At 42.8% G+C, this 26,372-nt stretch overlaps 1 protein-coding gene across 1 annotated transcript in view; it reads right to left on the reverse strand.

Annotated features, from left to right (window-relative positions):
- Positions 1 to 2,210: 2,210 nt before the first annotated feature.
- The window catches only part of LOC112068437 (syndetin-like), a 54,750-nt gene continuing 30,588 nt past the window's right edge, over positions 2,211 to 26,372 (reverse strand). Inside the window, exons 5-6 of the mRNA XM_070438155.1 lie at positions 2,739 to 2,830; positions 2,211 to 2,318 (exon numbers count right to left, since the gene is read on the reverse strand). Coding sequence (XP_070294256.1) covers positions 2,211 to 2,318; positions 2,739 to 2,830 — 200 coding nt within the window. The remainder of the gene's footprint in view (positions 2,319 to 2,738; positions 2,831 to 26,372) is intronic.

Consider the following 26,372-nt stretch of genomic DNA (forward strand, 5'->3'; position numbering starts at 1 on the left):
GAAGGTGGAGAGTTAAGTTCCTCGGCGTACACAATCACGACAAACTGAAATGGGTCTCACCCACACAGACAGCGTGGTGAAGAAGGCACAGCAGCGCCTCTTCAACCTCAGAGGCTGAAGAAATTTGGCTTGTCACCCAAAAACACTCACAAACTTTTACAGATGCACAATCGAGAGCATCCTGTCAGGCTGTATCACTGCCTGGTACGGCACCCCAACCGCAAGGCTCTCCAGACGGTAGTGAGGTCTGCCACAACGCATCACCGGGGGCAAACTACCTGCCCTCCAGGACACCTACAACACCCGATGTCACAGGAAAGCCAAAAAGATCAAGCGTACAGCGTGCATCAAAGCAGGGACCGAGAGACTGAAAAACAGCTTCTATCTCAAGGCCATCAGACTGTTAAACAGCCACCACTAACATTGAGTGGCTGCTACCAACATACTGACTCAATCCTAGCCACCTTTAATAATGAAAAATGTATGTAATAATGTATCACTAGTCACTAAACTATGCCACTTTAAACCTATGACACTTATAATATAATGTTTACATACCCTACACTACTCATCTCATATGTATATACTGTACTCTATACCATCTACTGCATCTTTTGCCTATGCCGTTTTGGCTAACGCTCATATTCTAATTAATTCCTTTACACTTGTGTATGTATAAGGTAGTTGTGAAATTGTTATATTACTTGTTAGATATTACTGCATGGTCGGATCTAGAAGCACCAAGCATTTCGCTACACTTGCATTAATATCTGCTAACCATGTGTATTGTGACAATACATTGATTGGTGGGTGATTTTGAAAAGTCATTAGTCAATTGATCAATATTATAATAAGTCTCTCAGTAAAAATGTTCCCCTTTAATTTACCAATCTGTAGAAGCAATGAGAATAGAAATGTTCAGAACTTTTGTGAAACATTACATTGCAGTTGAAAAATATTATGGCAATTAGAATAAAATAATAATTATTCAGACAATTATATTGATAGGGACCCACAATCTATTTGGCAATATTTAAGCTACTCTAACAAAACAGAAAGGTTGAAAAAGCAAACGGGTATTACTGGTACTATTAGATGGGGTGAAACAGTCTGTTGCTTTTTCTAGTTTTAACTCTCCAATTACAAGTACACCATATTCATTTGCCCCAATCTGTTAATTCAGTCCAATCTTTTCCAGAGTCATTCTAGATACATCTGAATGAGCAACTGACATCATGAGCACCTATTAACAAAACAACAACAGATGATATAGAATAAGGCCTGTACTTCAGTGTGATGTATTTATGAGTCACTGTATGGTTTGTGTCCCCAGATGAAGTGGGCGCTGCAGGACACCGAGGAGGCGGTTGTGCGACCATAAGCTATGTAAAGAAGAAGCTGGAGCATGGACTCACTCGGAATTTGGCAGGTCAGAACACAAGCTTTTCTTCGCTTCTGGCCCTCTCGCTCCCTCTCGCTCCCTCTCGCCCCTCTCCTCTCTCGCTCTCTCTCGCCCCCACATTCTCACTCTCTCGCTTTCTCTTGCCCCCCCACACATCTCACTCTCTCTCGCCTCTCGCCTCCCCCCACATCTCGCTCTCTCTCGCCCTCTCGCCTCCCCCCCACATCTCGCTCTCTCTCGCCCCACATCTCACTCTCTCGCGTTCTCTTGCCCCCCCACATCTCACTCTCTCTCGCCCACATCTCACTCACATCTCGCTCTCTCTCGCCCCCCCACCATCTCGCTCTTCTCTCTCGCCCCCCCACATCTCGCTCTCTCTCGCCCCCCACCATCCCGCTCTCTCTCGCCCCCCCACATTTCCTAACAAGTATCTCTTCCACCCAACAATAAAGTCTCTGGAGATAGTCTAATCGTTAAATATAGTCTAAATTCTTCCTCCCCTCTCTTCCTACAGAGAAGTCCAGCTGAAAGTGAAAGCCTATCGCTTGGGTACAGATATGTCTAACTTCAATAATGACGACTTCCACGTGGTCTTGACGTTTATCAGCAGGTAACGACGCCTAGCATAGAAATATAAATAATGGAATTGAATGGGGTACCCGATTCTAGTAATTATGTTTCTCGACCACATCCTCATTAGCACTAATTGTTTTGAACGACAGGGACCGAAACCTCAAGCTCTCCCTCTGTCCCCCAGTCCATGGAAACCCCTTGTTTTAAATGAACAACCACCAAAGCGGAGAGGAAATTATGTGGGCATCAATGAATCTGCTTGTTCTGCCAACAGAACAGGGTCGTAATCAGGCTGCTTTACAAGCTTGTCAATTAAGGAATCGGGTTTCTGGGTCGGCTGTTCCTTACAGGGTCAGTGGGGAGAGAGAATAGGGGTTCCTCAGGGATCAGTCTCAGGGCCACATGGCTGTGAAGTTAACTTCTATGGGGTTAATTAGAGACTTGAACTATTCAGGAGCAACTGGCAAATATTTTTCCCCCCTCGCATTTGTGTTTCTTTCGATCTGATTTGGCTTGTTCTCTTTCTCCCCCATCCTTTCTGTGTCCTCTGTAAACACACCACACACACACCACACACACACACACACAACACCAACACACAACACACAGGGGGGAGGCGAGAGAGCGAGAGAGAGTGAGATGTGGGGGGGCAAGAGAAAGCGAGAGAGTGAGATGTGGGGCGAGAGAGAGCGAGAGAGGAGAGGGAGCGAGAGGGAGCGAGAGGGAGCGAGAGGGCCAGAGCGAAGAAAGCTTGTGTTCTGACCTGCCAGATTCGAGTGAGTCCATGCTCCAGCTTCTTCTTTACATAGCTATGGTCCACAACCGCCTCCTCGGTGTCTGCAGCGCCCACTTCATCTGGGGACACAAACCATACAGTGACTCATAAATACATCACACTGAAGTACCAGGCCTTATTCTATATCATCTGTTGTTGTTTTGTTAATAGGTGCTCATGATGTCAGTTGCTCATTCAGATGTATCTAGAACTGACTCTGGAAAAGATTGGACTGAATTAACAGATTGGGGCAAATGAAAATATGGTGTACTTGTAATTGGAGAGTTAAAACTAGAAAAGCAACAGACTGTTTCACCCCATCTTAATAGTACCAGTAATACCTTTGCTTTTCAACCTTTCTGTTTTGTTAGAGTAGCTTAAATATTGCAAATAGATTGTGGGTCCTATCAATATAATTGTCTGAATAATTATTATTTATTCTAATTGCCATATATTTTTCAACTGCAATGTAATGTTTCACAAAAGTTCTGAACATTTCTATTCTCATTGCTTCTACAGATTGTAAATTAAAGGGGAACATTTTTACTGAGAGACTTATTATAATATTGATCAATTGACTATGACTTTTCAAAATCACCCACCAAATCAAAATGTATTGGTCACATACACATGGTTAGCAGATATTAATGCAAGTGTAGCGAAATGCTTGTGCTTCTAGATCCGACCATGCAGTAATATCTAACAAGTAATATAACAATTTCACAACTACCTTATACATACACAAGTGTAAAGGAATTAATTAGAATATGAGCGTTAGCCAAACGGCATAGGCAAGATGCAGTAGATGGTATAGAGTACAGTATATACATATGAGATGAGTAGTGTAGGGTATGTAAACATTATATAAAGTGTCATAGTTTAAAGTGGCATAGTTTAGTGACTAGTGATACATTTATTACATACATTTTTCATTATTAAAGTGGCTAGAGATTGAGTCAGTATGTTGGTAGCAGCCACTCAATGTTAGTGGTGGCTGTTTAACAGTCTGATGGCCTTGAGATAGAAGCTGTTTTTCAGTCTCTCGGTCCCTGCTTTGATGCACCTGTACCTTGATCTTTTTGGCTTTCCTGTGACATCGGGTGTTGTAGGTGTCCTGGAGGGCAGGTAGTTTGCCCCCGGTGATGCGTTGTGCAGACCTCACTACCGTCTGGAGAGCCTTGCGGTTGAGGGTGCCGTACCAGGCAGTGATACAGCCTGACAGGATGCTCTCGATTGTGCATCTGTAAAAGTTTGTGAGTGTTTTGGGTGACAAGCCAAATTTCTTCAGCCTCCTGAGGTTGAAGAGGCGCTGCTGTGCCTTCTTCACCACGCTGTCTGTGTGGGTGGACCATTTCAGTTTGTCCGTGATGTGTACGCCGAGGAACTTAACTCTCCACCTTCTCCACTACTGTCCCATGGATTGGGGGGGGGCGGGGGGGTGCTCCTGCTGTTTTCCCTGGAAGTCCTACAATCATCTTCTTTGTTTTGTTGACGTTGAGTGAGAAGGTTTATTTTCCTGACACCAACACTCCCAGAGCCCTCAACTCCTCCCTGTAGGCTGTCTGTCGTTGTTGTAATCAAGCCTACCCACTGTAAAGTGGTTTGTCTGCAAACTTGATGATGGAAATTGGAAGCATGTCATGCCACGCAGTCATGGTGAACAGGAGTACAGTAGAGGGCTGAGAAGCGCACCCTGTGTGGGCCCCAGTTTGAGTATCAGCGGTGGAGTGTTGTTTCCTACCACTCACCACCTGGGGGCGGCCCGTCAGAAAGTCCAATGAACCCAGTTGCACAGGCGGCGTCGAGACCAGGGTCTCAAGCTTAATGACGAGTTTGGAGGGTACTATGGTGTTAAATGCTGAGCTGTATTCAATGAACAGCATTCTTACATAGGTATTCCTCTTGTCCAGATGGGTTAGGGCAGTGTGCAGTGTGCAGTGTGATTGCGATTGCGTCATCTGTGGACTATTGGAGCGGTAAGCAAATTGGAGTGGGTCTAGGGTGTCAGGTAGGGTGGAGGTGATATGGTCATTGACTAGTCTCTCAAAGCCCTTCATGATGACGGAGGTGAGTGCTACGGGGCGATAGTCATTTAGCTCAGTTACCTTAGCTTTCTTGGGAACTGGAACAATGGTGGCCCTCTTGAAGCATGTGAAAGCAGCCTGGGATAAGGATTGATTGAATATGTCCGTAAACACACCAGCCAGCTGGTCTGCGCATGCTCTGAGGACGCGGCTGGGGATGCCGTCTGGGCCTGCAGCCTTGCGAGGGTTACCACGATTAAATGCTTTACTCACGTTGGCTGCGGTGAAGGAGAGCCCGCAGGTTTTGGTAGCGGGCCGTGTCGTTGGCACTGTAATGTCCTCAAAGCGAGGGAAAAAGTGGTTTAGTTTGTCTGGGAGCAGGACATTGTGGTCCGCGATTTAGGGAGTCTTGTTTTCAGATTAGCCTTGTTAAAATCCCCAGCTACAATGAATGCAGCCTCAGGATGTGGTTTCTAGTTTACATAGAGTCCAATTCATTCAGGGCCATCGATGTGTCTGCTTGGGGGGGATATATACGGCTGTGATTATAACCGAAGAGCATTTTCTTGGTAGATAATGCAGTCGACATTTGATTGTAAGGAGTTCTAGGTGAGGTGAGCAAAAGGACTTGAGTTCCTGTATGTTGTTATGATCACACCACGTCTCGTTAAACATAAGGCATACCCCCCCGCCCTTCTTCTTACCAGAGAGATGTTTGTTTCTGTCGGCGCGATGCGTGAAGAAACCAGGTGGCTGTACCGACCCCGATAGCGTGTCTCGAGTGAGCCACGTTTCCATGAAACAAAGAACGTTACAATCTCTGATGTCTCTCTGGAAGGCAACCCTTGCTCGGAATTCGTCTACCTTGTTGTCAAGAGACTGGACGTTGGCGAGTAGTAAACTCGGGAGCGGTGCGCGATGTGCCCGTCTACGGAGCCTGACCAGAAGGCCGCTTCTTCTGCGGCGCCGTTGTTTTAGGTCGCTGACTGGGATCTGATCAATTGTCCTGGGTGGTAGACCAAACAGAGGATCCGCTTCGGGAAAGTCGTATTCCTGGTCGTAATGTTGGTAAGTTGACGTTGCTCTTATATCGAATAGTTCCTCCCGGCTGTTTGTAATAAAACTTAAGATTTCCTGGGGTAACACCAGTGCTATTTGCAGGGTTAGCTCCAAGTAAATGTTGCAATTCTTCATACAATCCTGAACCTGAGACCAAAAACAAGCTACATATGGGCAGTACCAAAACAAGTGATCTAATGATTGTCTCTTCGCAGCAAAATCCACAAAGCTGGGATGGTTGTATATACAATATCAGTCAAAAGTTTGGACAAACCTCCTCATTTAAGGGTTTTCTTTATTTTGACTATTTGACATTATAGATAGTGAAGACATCAAAAATATGAAATAACACATATGGATTCATGTAGTAACCAAAAAACAACTCAAAATCAATTTTAGATTCTTCAAAGTAGCAACCCTTTGCCTTGACAGCTTTGCACACTCTTGGCATTCTCTCAACCAGCTTCAGCTGGAATGCTTTTCCAACAGTATTGAAGGAGTTCCCACATATGCTGAGCAATTGTTGGCCGCTTTTCCTTCACTCTGCGGCCCAACTCAACCCAAACCATCTCAATTGGGTTGATTGTGGAGGCCAGGTCATCTGATGAAGCACTCCATCCCTGTCCTTGATCAAATAGCAGTTACACAGACTGGAGGGGTGTTTTGGGTCATTGTCCTGTTGAAAAACAAATGATTGTCCCACTACGCGCAAACCAGATGGAATGGCGTATCCCTGCAGAATGCTGTGGTAGCCATGCTGGCTAAGTGTGCCTTGAACTCTAAATAAAGCACAGACAGTGTCACCAGCAAAGCACACCGACACCACCTCCTCAATGCTTCACGGTGGGAACCACACATGTGAAGATCATCCGTTCACCTACTCTGCGTCTCACAAAGACACGGCGGTTGGAACCAAAAATCTCACATTTGGACTCATCAGACCAAAGGACAGATTTCCACCAATCTAATGTCCATTGCTTGTGTTTCTTGGCTCACGCAAGTCTCTTCTTCTTATTGGTGTCCTTTAGTAGTGGTTTCTTTGCAGCATTTCGACCATGAAGGTCTGATTCACACAGTCTCCTCTGAACAGTTCATGTTGAGATGTGTCTGCTACTTGAACTCTGAAGCATTTATTTGGGCTGCAATTTCTGAGGCTGGTAACTCTAATGAACTTATCCTCTGCAGCAGAGGTAACACTGGGTCTTTCTTTCCTGTGGCGGTCCTCATGAGAGCCAGTTTCATCACAGCGCTTGATTGTTTTTACGACTACACTTGAAGAAACTTTAAAGGTTCTTTACATTTTCCGGATTGACTGACCTTCATGTTTATCTTTGCTTATTTGAGCTGTTCTTTCCATAATAGGGACTTGGCATTTTACCAAATAGGGCTATCTTCTGTATATCAACCCCTACCTTGGGGCGGCAGGTAGCCGCCCCGAGTGTTGGGCCAGTAATCATAAGGTAGCTAGATCGAATCCCCGAGCTGACAAGGTAAAAATCTGCCGTTCTGCCCCTGAACAAGGCAGTTAACCCACTGTTCCTAGGCCGTCATTGTAAATAACAATTTGTTCCTAACTGACTTGTCTAGTTAAATAAGGGTTACATTTAAAGAATGTAAATTGCCACAACATAACTGATTAGCTCAAATGCATTCAGAAGCAAAGAAATTTCACAAGTTAACTTTTAACAAGGCCTTTAAATTGAAATGCATTCCAGGTGACTACGTCATGAAGCTGGTTGAGAAAATTCCAATATTTTTTTTCGCAAACACCCTTACTGAATTTAAAAGTAATCCTCAAAGTAATCTAGGTTTTTCAAAAGTATCTGTAATCTGATTACAACATTTTGTTACTTTTTTGTAATCCCTTACATGTGATGGATCCGTTACTCCCAAACTATGATCATTACACAGGTGCACCTTGTGCCCGGGAAATTAAAGGCCACTCTAAAATGTGCAGTTTTGTCACACAACTCAGTGAAACTGAGGAGTATTGGATCTGATTTTAATAGCTAACATTTCAATGGTCATAATAAATAGATATGCCGATAGTGGAAAACCTTGTTTTACTCCTCGACAGTATAATACCTTGAGAAGTAGCCATTATTTACTATTTTACACCTGGGGTTAGTGAATTTAAGAGTAACATCTCCCACCACCATCCTCGTAGCAGTAACAGTGTCATCTTTCCTTCTCCACCCCATTATACTAACTGTAATTTACAACCCCCACGCCAACAGTAATGTTGGCAGCCGTCCACATTAGCCATCATGCTACTGATGAGCCCCATTTACATACCCTCCTCATTAGGCTCAGTGTTTCCTCTGTAGATGATGTGATGACAGGAACAGAACAGCGGGAAAGAGACATACGTTACAGCCATTGTCATGTCATTCAGACAGACACTAAAGAGGTCACAGCACTAAAGAGGTCTCTGCCAGCCAGCCAGCCTCGCCAGGCATTACATCAGAGAGAGAAGAAGAGCAGGAGAGAGGAGGAAAACTGGCTTAGACCTGAAGACTTCCTGTATATGAGCGTAGGGGAATGTTGCCTACCCTCTGCAGTCAATAACAAATAGCTGTAATTTATACGATTGAGAAGATTCCATTGAAGAAATACAATTCTTCTCGGTGAAACCCGGGCAAAGTTCTCTCCATTTCACCATTCCCTCCATATGAAATGACAGAGCCCAACAGTTCTGAGACAAGAAGCAACACATTGAGGAAACTCTGGATGAGAGAGCAGAGATCAGTCTCAGGTCTATCCTTCACACAGACGGAAAAGCAACACATTACTCGATTTTACACAACGTGTTGATGGTGACCTCCTGTTTGCATCCAAACAGTCCCAGGCTGTCGTCAGTAAACCCTGTATTAAATCAAATTTTATTTGACACATGCGCCGAATACAACTTTCACCTTACAGTGAATTGCTTACTTACAAGCCCTTAACCAAGCCCTTAACCAACAATTATCAAGGAACCTACCAGGTACAACACTAAATCTGTAATCATGGGCACCCTCTTAGATATCATCCTGACCAACTTGCCCTCTAAATACACCTCTGCTGTCTTCAACCAGGATCTCAGCGATCACTGCCTCATTGCCTGCGTGCGTAATGGGTCTGCGGTCAAACGACCACCCGTCATCACTGTCAAACGCTCCCTAAAACACTTCAGCGAGCAGGCCTTTCTAATCGACCGGGTATCCTGGATGGATATTGACCTCACCCCGTCAGTAGAGTATGCCTGGTTGCTCTTCAAAAGTGCTTTCCTCTCTATCTTAAATAAGCATGCCCCAATCAAAAAAATGTAGAACTAAGAACAGATATAGCCCTTGGTTCACCCAAGACTTGACTGCCCAAAAACATCCTTTGGCGTTCTGCATTAGCATCGAATAGCACCCGCAATATGCAACTTTTCAGGGAAGTCAGGAACCAATATACTCAATCAGTCAGGAAAGCTAAGGCTAGCTTTTTCAAACAGAAATGTTCTTCCTGTAACACTAATTCCAAAATGTTCTGGGACACTGTAAAGTCCATGGAGAATAAGAGCACCTCCTCCCAGCAGCCCACTGCACTGAGGATAGGAAACACTGTCACCACCGATAAATCTATGATAATCGATCATTTCAATAAGCATTTTCTACGGCTGGCCATGCTTTCCACCTGGCTAAACCCTATCCTGACCCCACCCCTACCCAGCTCTGCACCCCTGCAGCAACCCCCCCCCCCCCCCCGCTTCTCCTTCACCCAAATCCAGACAGCTGATGCAAAATCTGGATCCCTACAAATCAGCTGGGCTAGACAATCTGGACCCTCTCTAAAATTATCCGCCGAAATTTTGCAACCCTATTACTAGCCTATTCAACCTCTACAGATGTCTGAATGTCAAATATGGTGTGTATTGATGTCTGCTTGTTTAATATGATGTGTATTTATGCTGCGTGTCTAATATGGGTGTATTGATGTCTGTATGTTTAATATGGTGTATTGATGTCTGCGTGTTTAATATGTGTGTATTGATGGCTGCGTGTCTAATATGATGTGTATTGATGTCTGCGTGTCTAATATGATGGTATTGATGTCTGTATGTTTAATATGGTGTGTATTGATGTCTGTATGTTTAATATGGTGTGTATTTATGTCTGCGTGTCTAATATGATGTGTATTGATGTCTGTATGTTTAATATGGTGTGTATTTATGTCTGCGTGTCTAATATGGTGTGTATTGATGTCTGCGTGTTTAATATGGTGTATATTGATGTCTGTATGTTTAATATGATGTGTATTTATGTCTGCGTGTCTAATATGGTGTGTATTGATGTCTGTATGTTTAATATGGTGTGTATTGATGTCTGCGTGTTTAATATGGTGTGTTTGATGTCTGCGTGTCTAAATTGGTGTGTATTGAGTCTGTGCGTGTTTAATATGGTGTGATATGATTGTCTGCGTCTAATATGATGTGTATTGATGTCTGCGTGTCTAATATGATGTGTATTGATGTCTGTATGTTTAATATGGTGTGTATTGAGTCTGTATGTTTAATATGGGTGTATTTTATGTCTGCGTGTCTAATATGATGTGTATTGATGTCTGTAGTGTTAATATGGTGTGTATTTATGTCTGCGTGTCTATATGGTGTGTATTTGATGTCTGCGTGTTTAATATGGTGTATATTGATGTCGTATGTTTAATTATGGTGTGTATTGATGTCTGCGTGTCTAATATGATGTGTATTGATGTCTGTATGTTTAATATGCGTGTGTATTGATGTCTGTATGTTTAATATGGTGTGTATTGATGTGAGTGCACATTAAGCAGTGAAGGATGAAGGTAACCTGTTGTAGAAATCACTGGCTGGCTACAGTACATCTCAAGGGGAACCATAAAACATGGGGTATTTGGAAAATAAACATTGAATTCCACTGAAAGAAACCGGTTGAGCTTGAGGTGACCTTTGAACTTCGTTGGAGGGGCCTGAGAGAGGTCATTCCTAAACCCTACAGCTCTGAAGGGCAATTTCGTCACAGAACCGCCGCAGTGGAAAAGCGCACCCAGACACACACACCATAACAGAAACAGACATCAATACACAGCATATCAGACACAGACATCAAATCAGACACAGCAAGCCGGGACAAATGAAGGAGAAAAAGACGTTGCCGGCATGAAATTAATATCAACCTGAGCCAAGGTAACTCTGAAGTGGCTAAACTACACTTGTCTTTCTTTGTACCAGCCACATAAGATGTGATCGCTCAACCACTACCATCCTCTGAGAGCACTTGCATTAACCTCAATCAAAAAGAGAAGAAAAACTCAAGATGTGACCTAGACGATGACCAGTGGTGGTTGGTGCCATTTAAGATGAGGGAGGACGATTATTTTGATTCAGCGTGGCCTTATATTTCTATGACTGCATATTGGATGACTGTCATTCATATTCTATTCACCCAGCTCAATGTAACATCAATAGGCTTAGGCTACTATATGATACTTGAATTTTCCCTGTACAAATCATGAGGTTCATGAGGTTGCTACAACCTAGCCTACGAATGAAAGTAGGTGCGCAGGTCGAGAGAATTTTGAGTAATCAAGGTGAGACAGTGAGTGACACATTCAATACCGTTTTGCACACTCTTGCCTGCATCTAGCTGATCTAGGGTGTAATCATTTGTCCAACAGTTGCAAACGAGTTTCTATTGGACACATTTAGGTATGTTTATCCCCATTTCGTTCTGTTTGCTTCCGTTTAAGAAATGTTTTTCAACAGAATCGGCGGAATGAATACACCCCTGATCACACGCAAACACAGTTCACTTTCATAGCTGTCACAAAAATACCATGATCACTTCGCTCCTTGTATATATATTTCCTTCTCGCAAATATCTGCACACTCTCCTCCTCTCACCTTTTCCCTTCGCTTGTGGACTTCAGTGCACAACACATCAGCTGTCTGTGACCAGGCAAAAAAAACTTTACAAGCCAAACTTACATATCATGACCGCTAACCGCTACACACAGCCTACATTGTTGTCATGTCATAGTCAACATAGCTACTAGAATTAACACGTTAGTAAACCCACTACAATCATGCAGTACAGTGTACAGTCAGAAAGCAGTTACACGGGCTGGGCCCGGGGGCAATAAATTAATAAAACCAAAAGCTTACCTTGACTTGGAAAAGTTCCAGTGTTTGATAACCATAGCCAGCTAGCTAGCATAGCATCCCTCTCTGTTTGAGCCGGGTGTAGTAATCCCTCGTTTATCGCGGGGGTTACGTTCCGAAAATGACCCGCGATAAGTGAAATCCGCGAAATAGAAAACTTTTTTTTTTTTTACAATTAGCAACTATTACATGTATACAAATACAGTGACTCACGTGTAGGCCGTTTCGTCGACATTATGGGTTTAGGAGATGTTCGAAATTACAAGATAATTTGGCCAACTTAATGTAAATTTGCCAAGCTGTTTTATGTACGTACACATAACTGCACGAGACGACAAAATGATAGCACAATTCGTAGCATGTTTTGATACAAGAAGCGGGAGTGAGTTTTTAGCGAATCAGAATGCAGAGCACAATGCACCAAAAAAAAAAAAAAATGCATTATGAAAATCCGCGAAATAGCGAATCCGCGATAAGTGAACCGCGAAGTGGCGAGGGATCACTGTATATATATATATATATATATATATTGATGCTCTCACCGAATATAGCTCTCGCTCTTCCTTCTCCTTGATTTTGGAAAAAATTAATTTGTTCAAAACTGTTCAACTATTGTCTTTCTCTCTTTGAATCAACTACTCACCACATTTTATGTACTGCAGTGCAATAATAATTACTGTGCGCGTCTATGGAAGCGGGTAACAATCATGAGCCTCCTAGGTTTTGTATTGAAGTCAATGTACCCAGAGGAGGACAGAAACTAGCTGAGACTGCTGTTGAGGCTACTGTAGACCATTGCAAAACAGTGTGTTTAAATCAATTATTTGGTGATGAATATGTTTAGTATAGTTTTATCTAAAAATGTTACCTTTTTTAATGTTAAATTTCATTTAATTTTTTTACATGAAATTTACTGAGGAGGATGGTCCTCCCCTTCCTCCTCTGTGGAGCCTCCACTGATGAAGACAGCAGTTGGAAAGGCTCGGTCTATTGGAGTGACATTGACATCTCTAGTTATAGAAAGTGGTAAATATTCAGGGTGGTGATACAGTTATGGAATATAATCCAGGGATTATGAAGCAGGGTATAAAAGGGGTTAGTTCTCACAGAAAAGGTGATAACTGCCAGTCTGTATAGACCATCCCAGAATAGAACATCTGGGTTGTGTTCATTCTGCCCAAACGGAAGAAAACAGACAAACAGGGAGGGACTTCATGGATTTGTCCAATAAGTGTGCTCTACTGAACAAAACCCTGAAGTTAATCTCACCTGAACAATGATAGAGAACAATATGACATCACAGAAAAAAATAAACAAGCTACTGGAGAACTCCGGTACTATAAACGGGTGCCCATTCGTGGCTAGTTTCACCTTGTGAGGGCTTTTGGCTCCACTTGACATTTTCCCACAAAACATTGTTATTTTTATCCGTCTTTGTGCAGACTGGAGCTTCATCCAGAGGACTTGGACTACTAGAATTTTGACATGAACTGCTGTCAGAGTGTGAACAGAAGCTGACATCTGCACTGACCCATTCTAACTGGGAAATTTAAAAAAGGAAGAGAGACTTCATTTGAAAATAATTCATCTGAAACTCTCCTTTTAATCCCCTTGATATGTATTATATCAATAGTAATACTTTCATTATTTAAATCAAATACACAATATTAACTATATTGTAGACCTGTTTAATACGATATACGCCACACATTCAACTAATATTTTGCAGTCACAACACTGAAGAGTGAGAGGCCTCCAATTTTCTAGGTGAACTGGATGTTTATATCATACCTACTCTCCACATATCCTATTGACTGATTGCTAATGGAAAACTGCGCAGCATCAACACTGCAGGCGTACTGACAGAAGTTCTGGAAGTGTTCAACTCAGAGGTGACAGTGAGTCAGAAAGCCAAATGACACAGAAGACTATACAGATACTATCTCCCAAGATGTAGTTAACTTTTTACACCCACACACGACCCACACCCACCCACGACCCACAAACACACACATTCCACCCACCCACCCTTTCAGGTCAACCAAAATAGTGTCCAAAACTCTGACAAAATTAGAGAAACATGGAGAAAGTAATTAGAACAGAGCCTAACAGAGCAGAAAATAACAGAAGCAGAGCAAAGCAGAAAAGAGAAGAGCAGAACAGAGCCAGACAGACACAGGAAAGTTTCTTTGGACAGTGTTCATAATTCAGATGAGATGTTCGAGCTGTTCTTTAGATTTTACAGATATACTAATGACCATATTTATCTCAAATCAAAATGTATTGGTCACATACGAGTGTTTAGCAGATGTTATTGCAGGTGTAGCGTAATGCTTGTGTTTCTAGCGCCAACAGTGCAGCAATGTCAAACAAGTAATATCTAACAATTTCACAACAATACACACAAATCTAAGTAAAGGAATGGAATTAAGAATATATCAATATTTGGACGAGCAATGTCAGAGCGGCAGAGACTAAGATACAGTAAAATAGAATACAGTATATACATATGAGCTGAATGCTGCAAAATATGTAAACATTAAAGTCTATGTATATAGGGCAGCAGCCTCATGAGCTAGTGATGGCTGTTTAACAGTCTGATGGCCTTGAGATAGAAGCTGTTTTTCAGTCTCTCGGTCCCAGCTTTGACGCACCTGTACTGACCTCGCCTTCTGGATGATAGTGGGGTGAACAGGCAGTGGGTCGGGTGGTTGTTGTCCTGGAGGGCAGGTAGTTTGCCCCAGGTGATGCGTTGGGCAGATCGCACCACCCCCTGGAGAGCCCTCTTAATTAGAATACTAACATTTGGTGGGTACTTATGTTTGTCCTATTTCAGACATGTACAAGTGTGTATTGATACGCATGTGTGAATTAGAAATGTGTTTCGGCATATCCCAACTCCCGAGACACACTTGGAGGGTGGGGTGTTGTCATACTGATTTGAATTTAGCTATTGTTATTATCATAAATCATTTCTAGCACTGGGTGATGAAAGTAGGCAATTCTCTAACTGATCATGAATACAGATAGACACAATCAGTGTAAAGAGCATGTGATGTCAGACATATGACAGCTCATCATAGCTACTCATTTAAAATAATGCATTTCCTGATTTGTAAGATGAATCTCATAATTTGTCACATCTTGGTTTGCCTGATTGGAATTGTCACTTTGACTTGCCCGACAGTGTTCTAAATCTATTACCACCCCCACCCCACCACCCTTTTTTTAAATTATCAGTACATAATCCGCGTCCCCGGAGTTTGAATACCGGGCTATTACCGACCTTTCCTACTTTGACTCTAATGACAACTGCATGCTAGTTGCTAGGGATATACAATATGGGGCCTCCTGAGTGGCGCGGCAGTCTAAGGCACTGCATCGCAGTGCTAGAGGCGCCACTACAGATCCGGGTTCGATCCCGGTCTGTGTCGCAGCCGGCCGCGACCGGGAGACGGCGCACAATTGGCCCAGCGTTGTCCAGGTTAGGGGAGGGTTTGGCCCAGCGTTGTCCAGGTTAGGGGAGGGTTTGGCCCAGCGTTGTCCAGGTTAGGGGAGGGTTTGGATGTCCTTATCCCATCGCGCTCTTGCGACTCCTGTGGCGGGCCGGGCGCATGCACGCTGACACATTGGTGCGGCTGGCTTCTGGGTTAAGCGAACAGTGTGGCTTGGCAGGGTCGTGTTTCGGGGGATGCACGGCTCTCGACCTTCGCCTCTCCCGAGTCCGTATCAGCGATGGGACAAGACTAACTACCAATTGGATATCATGAAATAGGGGAGAAAAATGGGTAAAACTTTTTTTTAAGGAATATACCATATATAATTTGGATGTGGAGGTCCTGGGCTGGCGTGGTTACACGTGGTCTGCGGTTGTGAGGCCGGTTGGAAGTACTGCCAAATTCTCTAAAACGAAGTTAGAGGTGGCTTATGGTAGAGAAACAAACAATAAATTATCTGGCAACAGCTCTAGTGGACATTCCTGCAGTCTTGCAAGCCCCCTCAAAACTTGAGACATCTGGGGCATTGTGCTGTGTGACAAAACTGTGTATTTTAGAGTGGCCTTCTATTGTCCCCAGCAGAAGGTGTAATGATCATGCTGTTTAATCAGCTTTTTGATATGCCACACCTGTCAGGTAGATTATCTTGACAAAGGATAAATGCTCACTAACAGGCATGTAAACAAATGTGTGGACAAAATATGAGAGAAATAAGCTTTTTGTGCATATTAAACATTTCGGGGATCTTTTATTTCAGATCATGAAACCAAAACTTTACATGTTGTGTTTCTATTTTAGTTCAGTATAATTCTATTTTTATTTTTTTACTGGACTGATGGCCTGCATCTGATGGTCAGGGGTGGGAGGGAGCAGCGGTGAGGTTGCCTCTCACCCGACTCACCGTCTCTCCCTCTGATGAGGGGGACAATCTTCCAGCTGATGGTGAAACTCAAGTCACACTGCATTATTTCTCCCTCATGCAACAATTCATGTTGTTAATCCAACGACCAGATAAAGTTAAGTTAAATATTCCTCGATATTAAAAAAAGATAAGCTTGCGTTGTTATTATTAGCGGCTTTGCTATAGTCATTCATTGCAGCTGCAGTGCATTTTATGGCTTATAAAAAGTGTTAACCAAAGTGTGGACAGTGCTGAATAACAACTTAAACATGAACTTACACATAAAAACCGCAGCTCTTTGTTGTATTCATTGAGTCCCTCTAGTAATGGTTTTACAAGTTCTGACATCTCACAGTATCAGCTTTTCTGTGCGTTCAAGGCTTCTTTTAAGTTCCTGTGATGTAAAACACCTGGCAGGCTAAGAATGACCTGTCCGTGCATCCTAACCATGTCACAGAGAGGTGAACAAATTGCACAGTTATTTCTCCTGACTGGACCAAGAACGACTGCATGAGTCACTGCCTGAGAGAAAGAATGGAAGGAAAGATAGAATAGGAAAGCCCAGGCCCACTGTGACATCACAGTAGGAAATAGAGGAAAGTGTTCTTTAACAAAGGAGTGAGAAGGGAGATTAGCCTCTTAATGGTACCATGCCCCCATCTTTAATCAAATCAAATTGTATTGGTCTCATACACCATGGTTAGCAGATGTTATTACGAGTGTAAAGAAATGCTTGTGCTTCTAGTTCCCGACAGTGCAGCAATATCTAACATGTAATCTAACAATTCCACAACAACTACCTAATACAAACAAATCTAAGTAAAGAAATGGAATAAGAATATATACATATAAATAGATGGATGAGCAATGACAGAGCAGCATAGGCAAGATGCAATCAATATATGGTATAAAATACAGTATATACATATGAGATGAGTAATGCAAGATATGTAAACATTGATTAGTGACCAGCGATCCATTTATTAAAGAGATTCAATTGAAGCGATGAAATCTGTTTACAATGTAATGTAGCGTGCTCAGTGCATCTCCTCTCTGAGCCAGGCAGCAACAGTGCAGGCAGCAACAGTGCACATTACGCATAAAAGGTTCTAGGCCTTGCTTTGTACCACCCAGGTCAACTGCATATCCCTGGAAAGCTTATCTCATTGGTTACAAGACTGTCAAGGTGCCATAGTAGCCAATCCCATGTGTAACGGATGCCTACAGCGCGTAACCAGGCGACGTCATATTTTTGATGCGCAAAGATAGTCACTCAGTGTTCCATCCAACCTAAGGGTTAAGTTGACACCCCTCATGTTGCTATAGCTCAAACACTGACCAAATCAAACCTTACCTCGTAAGATGTTTGCTGTTTGGTGAAAACGTTATGTAAAATAAACATTTTGACTCTCGGGGCTGGTGATCAATAACGGTAGATCACATGCAGACAAATAAGACATCCTTATGATGTGTGGAGTTCCGGCTTTCGGTGTCTATCAACGTATTCCGTGTTTATTTCGTTTGTGCTTCACAACGCTAACCGGAATGAAGGAAGCATCCATCTTGAAATGTGGTAGTAAGTCACACCAAAGATTTTAAGGCACCAATCAATAGCCAAGATACTTAGCTTTCCGCAGACACCCTGCTTTCGCAGATAAGGGCTACCGTTCTCATACCAGACTGAATTGAATAAAATAACAAAATTGGGTCCCAAATTTACATTTAAGAGGGGAAAAATGGAAGGAAAGAAAGAATAGGAAAGCCCAGGCCCACTGTGACATCACAGTAGGAAATAGAGGAAAGTGTTCTTTAACAAAGGAGTGAGAAGGGAGATTAGCTCGTCTGACTGGCTTGGAGAGGAGATTAGAGAAGAGGGGAGGAGAGGTCAGTCTGCTAAAGAAAGAGGGAGCTGAACACGGACTGTTAATGCTACTAATGGGAACAAGGGAGGGAGGAAAGAGGAGCCTGAGGAGGAGGATGATATAAAAGGACAAAGACTTAAATGGTGCAATAGAGGATTTCTAGGTTACTTTGTATCAAGACTGGGTCTCAGTTTGACACCAGCAAAATGTGAATTGAACTAGTAATTGAACTCATTCTAATGTTCTTCAGAAAATACCAGAAAGCAGTTTAGCTTGAACCAGGCAAGCCACAGACAGGAAAGATTCTGAGGAGTGAGGTGTGATGAAACAGCACCCAGGGGGCTTTCATTGTGTTAACAGATATTCTCCCCGACGACGAAAAAGAAGAATGCCTGAAAACAGCCGGCCAATGCCTCAAAAACTACATCACATAGCTCCAAAACATGGTTTCTCAAAGCAATAGAACGAGACAAGATTTTGACAAGGAGCCTTGAGAAACGTGGACGGTCTCCATTCAAATCCTAGCCGGCCAAACCGTTATCTAAACCCCATTGTGAAACTAAAGAATTTCCGTAATTTCCTCTTTTGACCTGGCAATCGCATTCTGCACCATCTTTGCGAGTGAAGATGATCATGGAGTGTGAAAACACATCCAAGCTGGTCACAGGCCAGGGAAAGCAATTAACCTGCTGACAGGCCTGGCAAATGAAGGAGAGAGAAGCTGCCTTAACAAAGATGGAGGTAAGTAGCAGAGGCAATGGAAGGCAATGGGAGGAGTAATTGTTAATTTCCACACAGGGTTTAGAGCATTATTCAATGTCCCAGACACACATAATTAGCCAAGCAACAATGTACAGTTGAGGTCAGAAGTTTACATACACTTAGGTTGGAGTCATTAAAACTTGTTTTTCAACCACTCCTGGGCTTTAGAAGCTTCTGATAGGCTATTTGACACTATTTGAGTCAATTAGAGGTGTACCTGTGGATGTATTTCAAGGCCTACCTTCAAACTCAGTGCCTCTATGCTTGACATCATGGGAAAATCAAAAGAACTCAGCAAAGACCTTAGGAAATAAATTGTAGACCTCCAAAAGTCTGGTTCATCCTTGGAAGCAATTTCAAAACGCCTGAAGGTACCACGTTCATCTGTACAAACAATAGTACGCAAGTATAAACACCATGGGACCACGCAGCTGTCATACCGCTCAGGAAGGAGACGCGTTCTGTCTCATAGAGATGAACGTACTTTGGTGTGCGAAAAGTGTAAATCAATCCCAGAACAACAACAGAGGACCTTGTGAAGATGCTGGAGGAAACAGGTACAAAAGTATCTATATCCACAGTAAAACGAGTCCTATATTGACATGACCTGAAAGGCCGCACAGCACGGAAGCCGCCCTAAAAAAGCCAGACTATGTTTTGCAACTGCAAATGTGGACAAAGATTGTACTTTTTGGAGAAATATCCTCTGGTCTGATGAAACAAAAATAGAACTGTTTAGCCATAATGACCATCGTTATGTTTAGAGGAAAAAGGGGGAAGCTTGCAAGCCGAAGAACACCATCCCAATCCTGAAGCAAGGGAGTGGCAGCATCATGTTGTGGGGGTGCTTTGCTGCAAGAGGGACTGGTGCACTTCACAAAATAGATTATATCATGAGGCAGGAAAATTATGTGGATATATTGAAGCAACATCTCAAGACATCAGTCAGGAAGTTAAAGCTTGGTCGCAAATGGGTCTTCCACATGGACAACGACCCCAAGCATACTTCCAAAGTTGTGGCAAAATGGCTTAAGGACAACAAAGTCAAGGTATTGGAGTGGCCATCACAAAGTCCTGACCTCCATCTTCTAGAAAATTTGTGGGCAGAACTGAAAAAGCGTGTGCGAGCAAGGAGGCCTACAAACTTGACTCAGTTACATCAGCTCTGTCAGGAGGAATGGGCCAAAATTCACCCAACTTATTGTAGGAAGCTTGTGGAAGTCTACCCGAAACGTATGACTCAAGTTAAATAATTTAAAGGCAATGCTACCAAATACTAATTGAGTGTATGTAAACTTCTGACCCACTGAGAATGTGATGAAAAAAATTAAAGCTGAAATAAATCACTCTACTATTATTCTGACATTTCACATTCTTAAAATAAAGTGGTGATCCCAACTGACCTAAAACAGGGAATTTTTACTAGGATTAAATGCCAGGAATTGTGAAAAACTGTATTTGGCTAAGGTGTATGTAAACTTCCAAATTCAACTGTAGATGATCAGAAGGAACTGGTGTGGCTACATATGAATGATGTCATGTTAAGCTAACTATGGAGTGTCCATTTCTCTTGGACTGAATGAAGAAAGGCAGTAGTCCAAATTAGACTGTAGTATATCATATTGGCACAGCCAAAACATGACACTAAATAACAGGAGATGTTAAGAGAATGTCATGCTCCTATGAGATCAGAAGTCAATCAAAACGACTGTGAAAAAACTCTACTTATTCACAAAAAGCAAACGAACGTTACTACTTCATCCATCTTGAGGCGAAGCTGTACACGTGGGAAGGCAAATATCAAGGCCAACATCTTCCCTCCTCTGTCTTGGATTGGTTGTATGTTTAATGTGGCAGTTCCAAAGCTAACAGTCAATACGAGGGGCTCCAGTCCATGCTGTGAGCTTGTAACCGATCCACCGACCACGGCCATTTATCCTCTCACCACCGAGGATCTGTCCCAGCTGATAGAACATCACAGTGGGTGAGCTACAGGTATGGCTGATAATTCAATTTGGAAAGGTGGGAGGGAACACGTCGCCCGTATTCATTCCAGAAACAACTTCCCTTTATTGAGTGGTGACATTAATTACTGATACATTGGTGACAGGTTCACTACGTCAGCTGTGGTGGCCCTCAGTAGGTGTTTCAGTCTGCAGCCCAAATAGCACCCTATTCCCTATATAGTGCAGTACTTTGCTTTGACCAGGGTCCTGGTAGTGCACACTATATAGGGAATAGGGTGCCATTTGGGACACATAGGCAGCGTTGCAGCAGCCAGCCACGGACCGTTTCATTATTTTTCCAATGACAATCAGCCTGGCGGTCATGCGGGGCACCGGGTAGAACGTATTGGGTCCCAGGACACAACGCCAGTCTGACAAATGAAGATCAGCATGTAAATCTCTCCTCTTAAGGCTTTGGTATACGCACACACAAACAGAGACGCACACCCACACGCTCTCTCTCGCTCACACTCACCAAACACACAGACTAAACATGCATACTAAACACGCACACCGTTTACATCATATAAAAAGGTCAAGCTGGTGCAGAGTGAGGTCACCTTCACTTAGAGGGCAGTACAGTAGATGAAAGCCAATCACACTCACTCTCGATGTGATGGCCCTGCCCCTCTTACAACTAAATGGAATATATCCTTTCACCTCGCAGAACAGCGGGATATGCTTAGCTACGGTTTGGAAGCTGGAAGGGTACGTCTCTAACGGTACCATAATCCCAATATATTGCACAACTTTTGACCACATAGTGCACTATACAGGGAATAGTGTGCCATTTGTGACTGTCGTCAACGATTTAGGGGATAAGGGCATCACTGTGGTCCTACTCGTCACCGTCCATTTGGTTAATCAAGCTAATGTACTCAAGGGGGAAATTGAACCCCCTTTCCACTGAGAAAGAACAAGTTCTGGATTTGATCCAAAGCTACTGTTTAGTCTTTGAAAAGGCAAAGAAATACAATTTACCAAATGAAAACGACTCGGTGAGCTACCTTGAAACCAACAGTCCCCTGGAAGAGAGTAACTCTACTCAACGTGAAACCTGAAACTTTATCGCTATGGAAACAGAGCGAACCAGTTGTGTTTACTAAGCTTGGATACCTAAGGAATGTGACATCAGTGATGACACAAGCTGGAGTTGTCTAGTTAATCCCAACATAAACCCGTCTTGGACTGCCTCTGTGGTTTCAAATTATCTAGCTACTTGCTCTCTCTGGCTTATAGTTACAGTTGAAGTCGGAAGTTTATATACACCTTAGCCAAATACATTTAAACTCAGCATTTCACAAATCCTGACATTTAATCCTAGTAAAAATTCCCTGTCTTAGGTCAGTTAGGATCACCACTTTATTTTAAGAATGTGAAATGTCAGAATAATAGTAGAGAGAATGGTTTATTTCAGCTTTTATTTATTTAATCACATTCCTAGTGGGTCAGAAGTTTACATACACTCAATTAGTATTCGGTAGCATTGCCTTTAAATTGTTTAACTTGGGTCAAACGTTTCGGGTAGCCTTCCACAAGCTTCCCATAATAAGTTGGGTGAATTTTGGCCCATTCCACCTGACAGAGCTGGTGTAACTGCGTCAGGTTTGTAGGCCTCCTTGCTTGCACACGCTTTTTCAGTTCCGCAAACACATTTTCTATAGGATTGAGGTCAGGGCTTTGTGATGATCAGGGCTTTGTGACTCCAATACCTTGACTTTGTTGTCCTTAAGCCATTTTGCCACAACTTTGGAAGTATGCTTGGGGTCATTGTCCATTTGGAAGACCCATTTGCGACCAAGCTTTAACTTCCTGACTAATGTCTTGAGATGTTGCTTCAATATATCCACAATTTTCCTGCCTCATGATGCCATCTATTTTGTGAAGTGCACCAGTCCCTCCTGCAGCAAAGCACCCCCCACAACATGATGCTGCCACTAACGTGCTTCATGATTGGGATGGTGTTCTTCGGCTTGCAAGCCTCCCCCTTTGTCCTCCAAACATAACAATTATGGCCAAACAGTTCTATTTTTGTTAATCAGACCAGAGGACATTTCTTCAAAAATGACAATCTTTGTCCCCATGTGCAGTTGCAAACCGTGGCTTTTTTAATGGTGGTTTTGGAGCAGTGGCTTCTTCCTTGCTGAACGGCCTTTCAGGTTATGTCAATATAGGACTCGTTTTGCTGTGGATATAGATATTTTTGTACCCGTTTCCTCCAGCATCTTTGCACACATTGTATATAGATTCTCTTTTTTTCTACCATGTTATTGACTTGTTTATTGTTTACTCCATGTGTAACTCTGTGTTGTCTGTTCACACTGCTATGCTTTATCTTGGCCAGGTCGCAGTTGCAAATGAGAACTTGTTCTCAACTAGCCTACCTGGTTAAATAAAGGTGAAATAAAAAAATAAAATAAAAAAGGTCCTTTGCTGTTGTTCTGGGATTGATTTGCACTTTTCACACCAAAGTACGTTCATCTCTAGGAGACAGAACGCGTCTCCTTCCTGAGCGGTATGACGGCTGCGTGGTCTCATGGTGTTTATACTTGGGTACTATTGTTTGTACAGATGAACATGGTACCTTCAGGCATTTGGAAATTGCTCCCAAGGTTGAACCAGACTTGTGGACGTCTACAATTTTTTTCTGAGGTCTTGGCTGATTTCTTTTGATTTTCCCATGATGTCAAGCAAAGAGGCACAGAGTTTGAAGGTAGGCCTTGAAATACATCCACAGGTACACCTCCAATTGACTCAAATGGTGTCAATTAGCCTAATCAGAAGCTTCTAAAGCCATGACATTTTCTGTAATTTTCCAAGCCGTTTTAAGATACAGTCAACTTAGTGTATGTAAACTTCTGACCCACTGGAATTGTGATACAGTGAATTATAAGTTAAATAATCTGTCTGTAAACAATTACTTGCGTCATGCACAAAGTAGATGAGGAGTGATTGAAAAATGAGTTTTAATGACTCCAACCTAAGTGTATGCAAACTTCCGACTTCAACTGTATATAGAGTCAGGGCTGAAAGTACATTTAATTTGTTCTTACATATAGAATCCCTACTCATTCAATAGGATCTCTGTGAGCACGGTCGTAAAGAATTGTCATTTAACTGCAAAAAAAAATATCATTTTATTGCGGCATAAACACAACCAGTCATGATGATTGAACCAGTCTGATTGTCAAACACTTCACTTCAAAAAGGCTCCATTACTAGGCTACTCATGCACATTCATCCACAACATACCACCAGGCTCCAAACAGCGGTAACAGTACTTTCAGCCCTGTATAGAATAGAGCTGCTGCTCCAGCAGCTACCTCCTCATAACATCTCTACCTGTGAGATGTACTGTGGGCTGTTTTGGAGACCATAGCAGTGTTGCACTTGGTAACCTTGCTTTAATTGTGACGGGGGAAATAAGAGGTTCCCAGAAAAGCAGATCAACACTACATGCATCATTCATGTGATATCATCTGATTATCACGTAAGCAATGTGTCATCCCTCTAGGCTGTACTGAAACATCCTAAATACAAGAAATAACTCACAGAGGGGTGAGCACTGAGGGACATGAGGGTAACTCACAGAGGGGTGAGAACTGAGGGACATGAGGGTAACTCACAGAGGGGTGAGCACTGAGGGACATGAGGGTAACTCACAGAGGGGTGAGCACTGAGGGACATGAGGGTAACTCACAGAGGGGTGAGCACTGAGGGACATGGAGGTAACTCACAGAGGGGTGAGCACTGAGGGACATGGGGGTAACTCACAGAGGGGTGAGCACTGAGGGAATGGGCGGTAATCACATAGATGAGGGACATGAGGGTGTCCACATGGAATTAGGAAAAAGGAATCAGTCATTTCCTATTGAAGGACAATAAACAACCATCAATCAAAACGGTGCTTATACTGAAATGAACATGATCATGGAATGGAAATGAATACTCAGTGTTAAATATCAGTTTGTCTCCATCGCTTACCGTGTGGCTAATTTTAAATTATTCAACTAATCATTAGATTCTATTTTTGGACAAGAAGTCTTTGGAGAGGGCTCAGTGACTTAGCCAGCGACGTGCTTTCAGGTCTGGTCAGCTCAATGACATTCTACATGGACAGCCTGAGAGAAGGAGAGCCACTGAAGTAACACTAGAAAATAAATTCCACTTGACTATCAACACAGTGGCAATCTACCTCAACTACCCATACTATCAAGCAAATGTGGGCTGTGCAAATGTGGTGCTGCGCATTCACAACCACTTCTGTTATATGGGCGGGGTAGACAACGGGGCAGTAGGTCACCTCTATTAGGTGCAAATGCAATACTTAGAAACCCATCAATGTCCAGGTTTAAGTCTGTGGGGCCTCATTGAAAGTCAACCCCCCCCCTCCCCTTTGTTTTTGCTGAATCAGCTTAAATTGATTTAGCGGCTGCTGATGAAGAGCCAGGAGCATGGAGGGAACACTACTAAAGCCCTACCGCTGGTTTCTAAGAACTTCTAGAGGACGAGGGGGAGTAAACGCCTGGAGAAATACAAGGTGAACTGACCTGAGGGCAGCTGAAGAAGGGTTATTTCCATACGGGATGTTCAAGGGGCTTTAGGTGCATTAAGCATAAGGGAATCAGGGCTATAAAAGTTAGAGCAGGTAGAGGGTGGTAAATAAGGGTTTTAATGGTCGCTTGCCTGAATGAAAGGGGAGGGGACAGTGCTATGCTGCATTGAAGGGGAGGGGGTATTGGTGGGGCATGCTTACAGTACCTGTAGCGGCCTCCTACTCTTCCACTTTAGGAGTATGGTATAGGAATCAGGGCTTTAGAAATAAGAGAGGTTACCTTGGAGGAGCGATGATGAAAAAGGGCTTTTGTGGTCACTTGCCTTTATTAAAAGGGGAGGGGACAGTGCTTTGGGGTGCTGAATTAAAGGGAAGGGCAGTGTTGTAAAGTAATTAAGTAAAAATACTTGAAAGTACTACTTTAGTAGTTTTTGAAGGTATCTATACTTTATTATTTATACATTCCTAAAGAAAATAATGTACTTTTTATTCCATACATTTTCCCTGACACCCAAAAGTACTTGTTACATTTTGAATGCTTAGCAGAACAATAAAATGGTCTAATTCACAGACTTCTAAAGAGAACATTCCTAGTCATCCCTACTGCCTCTGATCTGTTGGACTCACTAAACACATGCTTCGTTTCTAAATTATGTGTGGAGTGTGTGAGTGTGCCACTTGCCATCTATAAATAAAGAAAGAAAATGGTGCCATCTGGTTTTCTTAAAATAAGGAATTTTAAATGATTTATACTTTTACTTTTGATACTTAAGTATATTTAAAACCAAAA

Source organism: Salvelinus sp. IW2-2015, unplaced genomic scaffold, assembly GCF_002910315.2.
Source record: "Salvelinus sp. IW2-2015 unplaced genomic scaffold, ASM291031v2 Un_scaffold515, whole genome shotgun sequence".
Taxonomy (NCBI): domain Eukaryota; kingdom Metazoa; phylum Chordata; class Actinopteri; order Salmoniformes; family Salmonidae; genus Salvelinus; species Salvelinus sp. IW2-2015.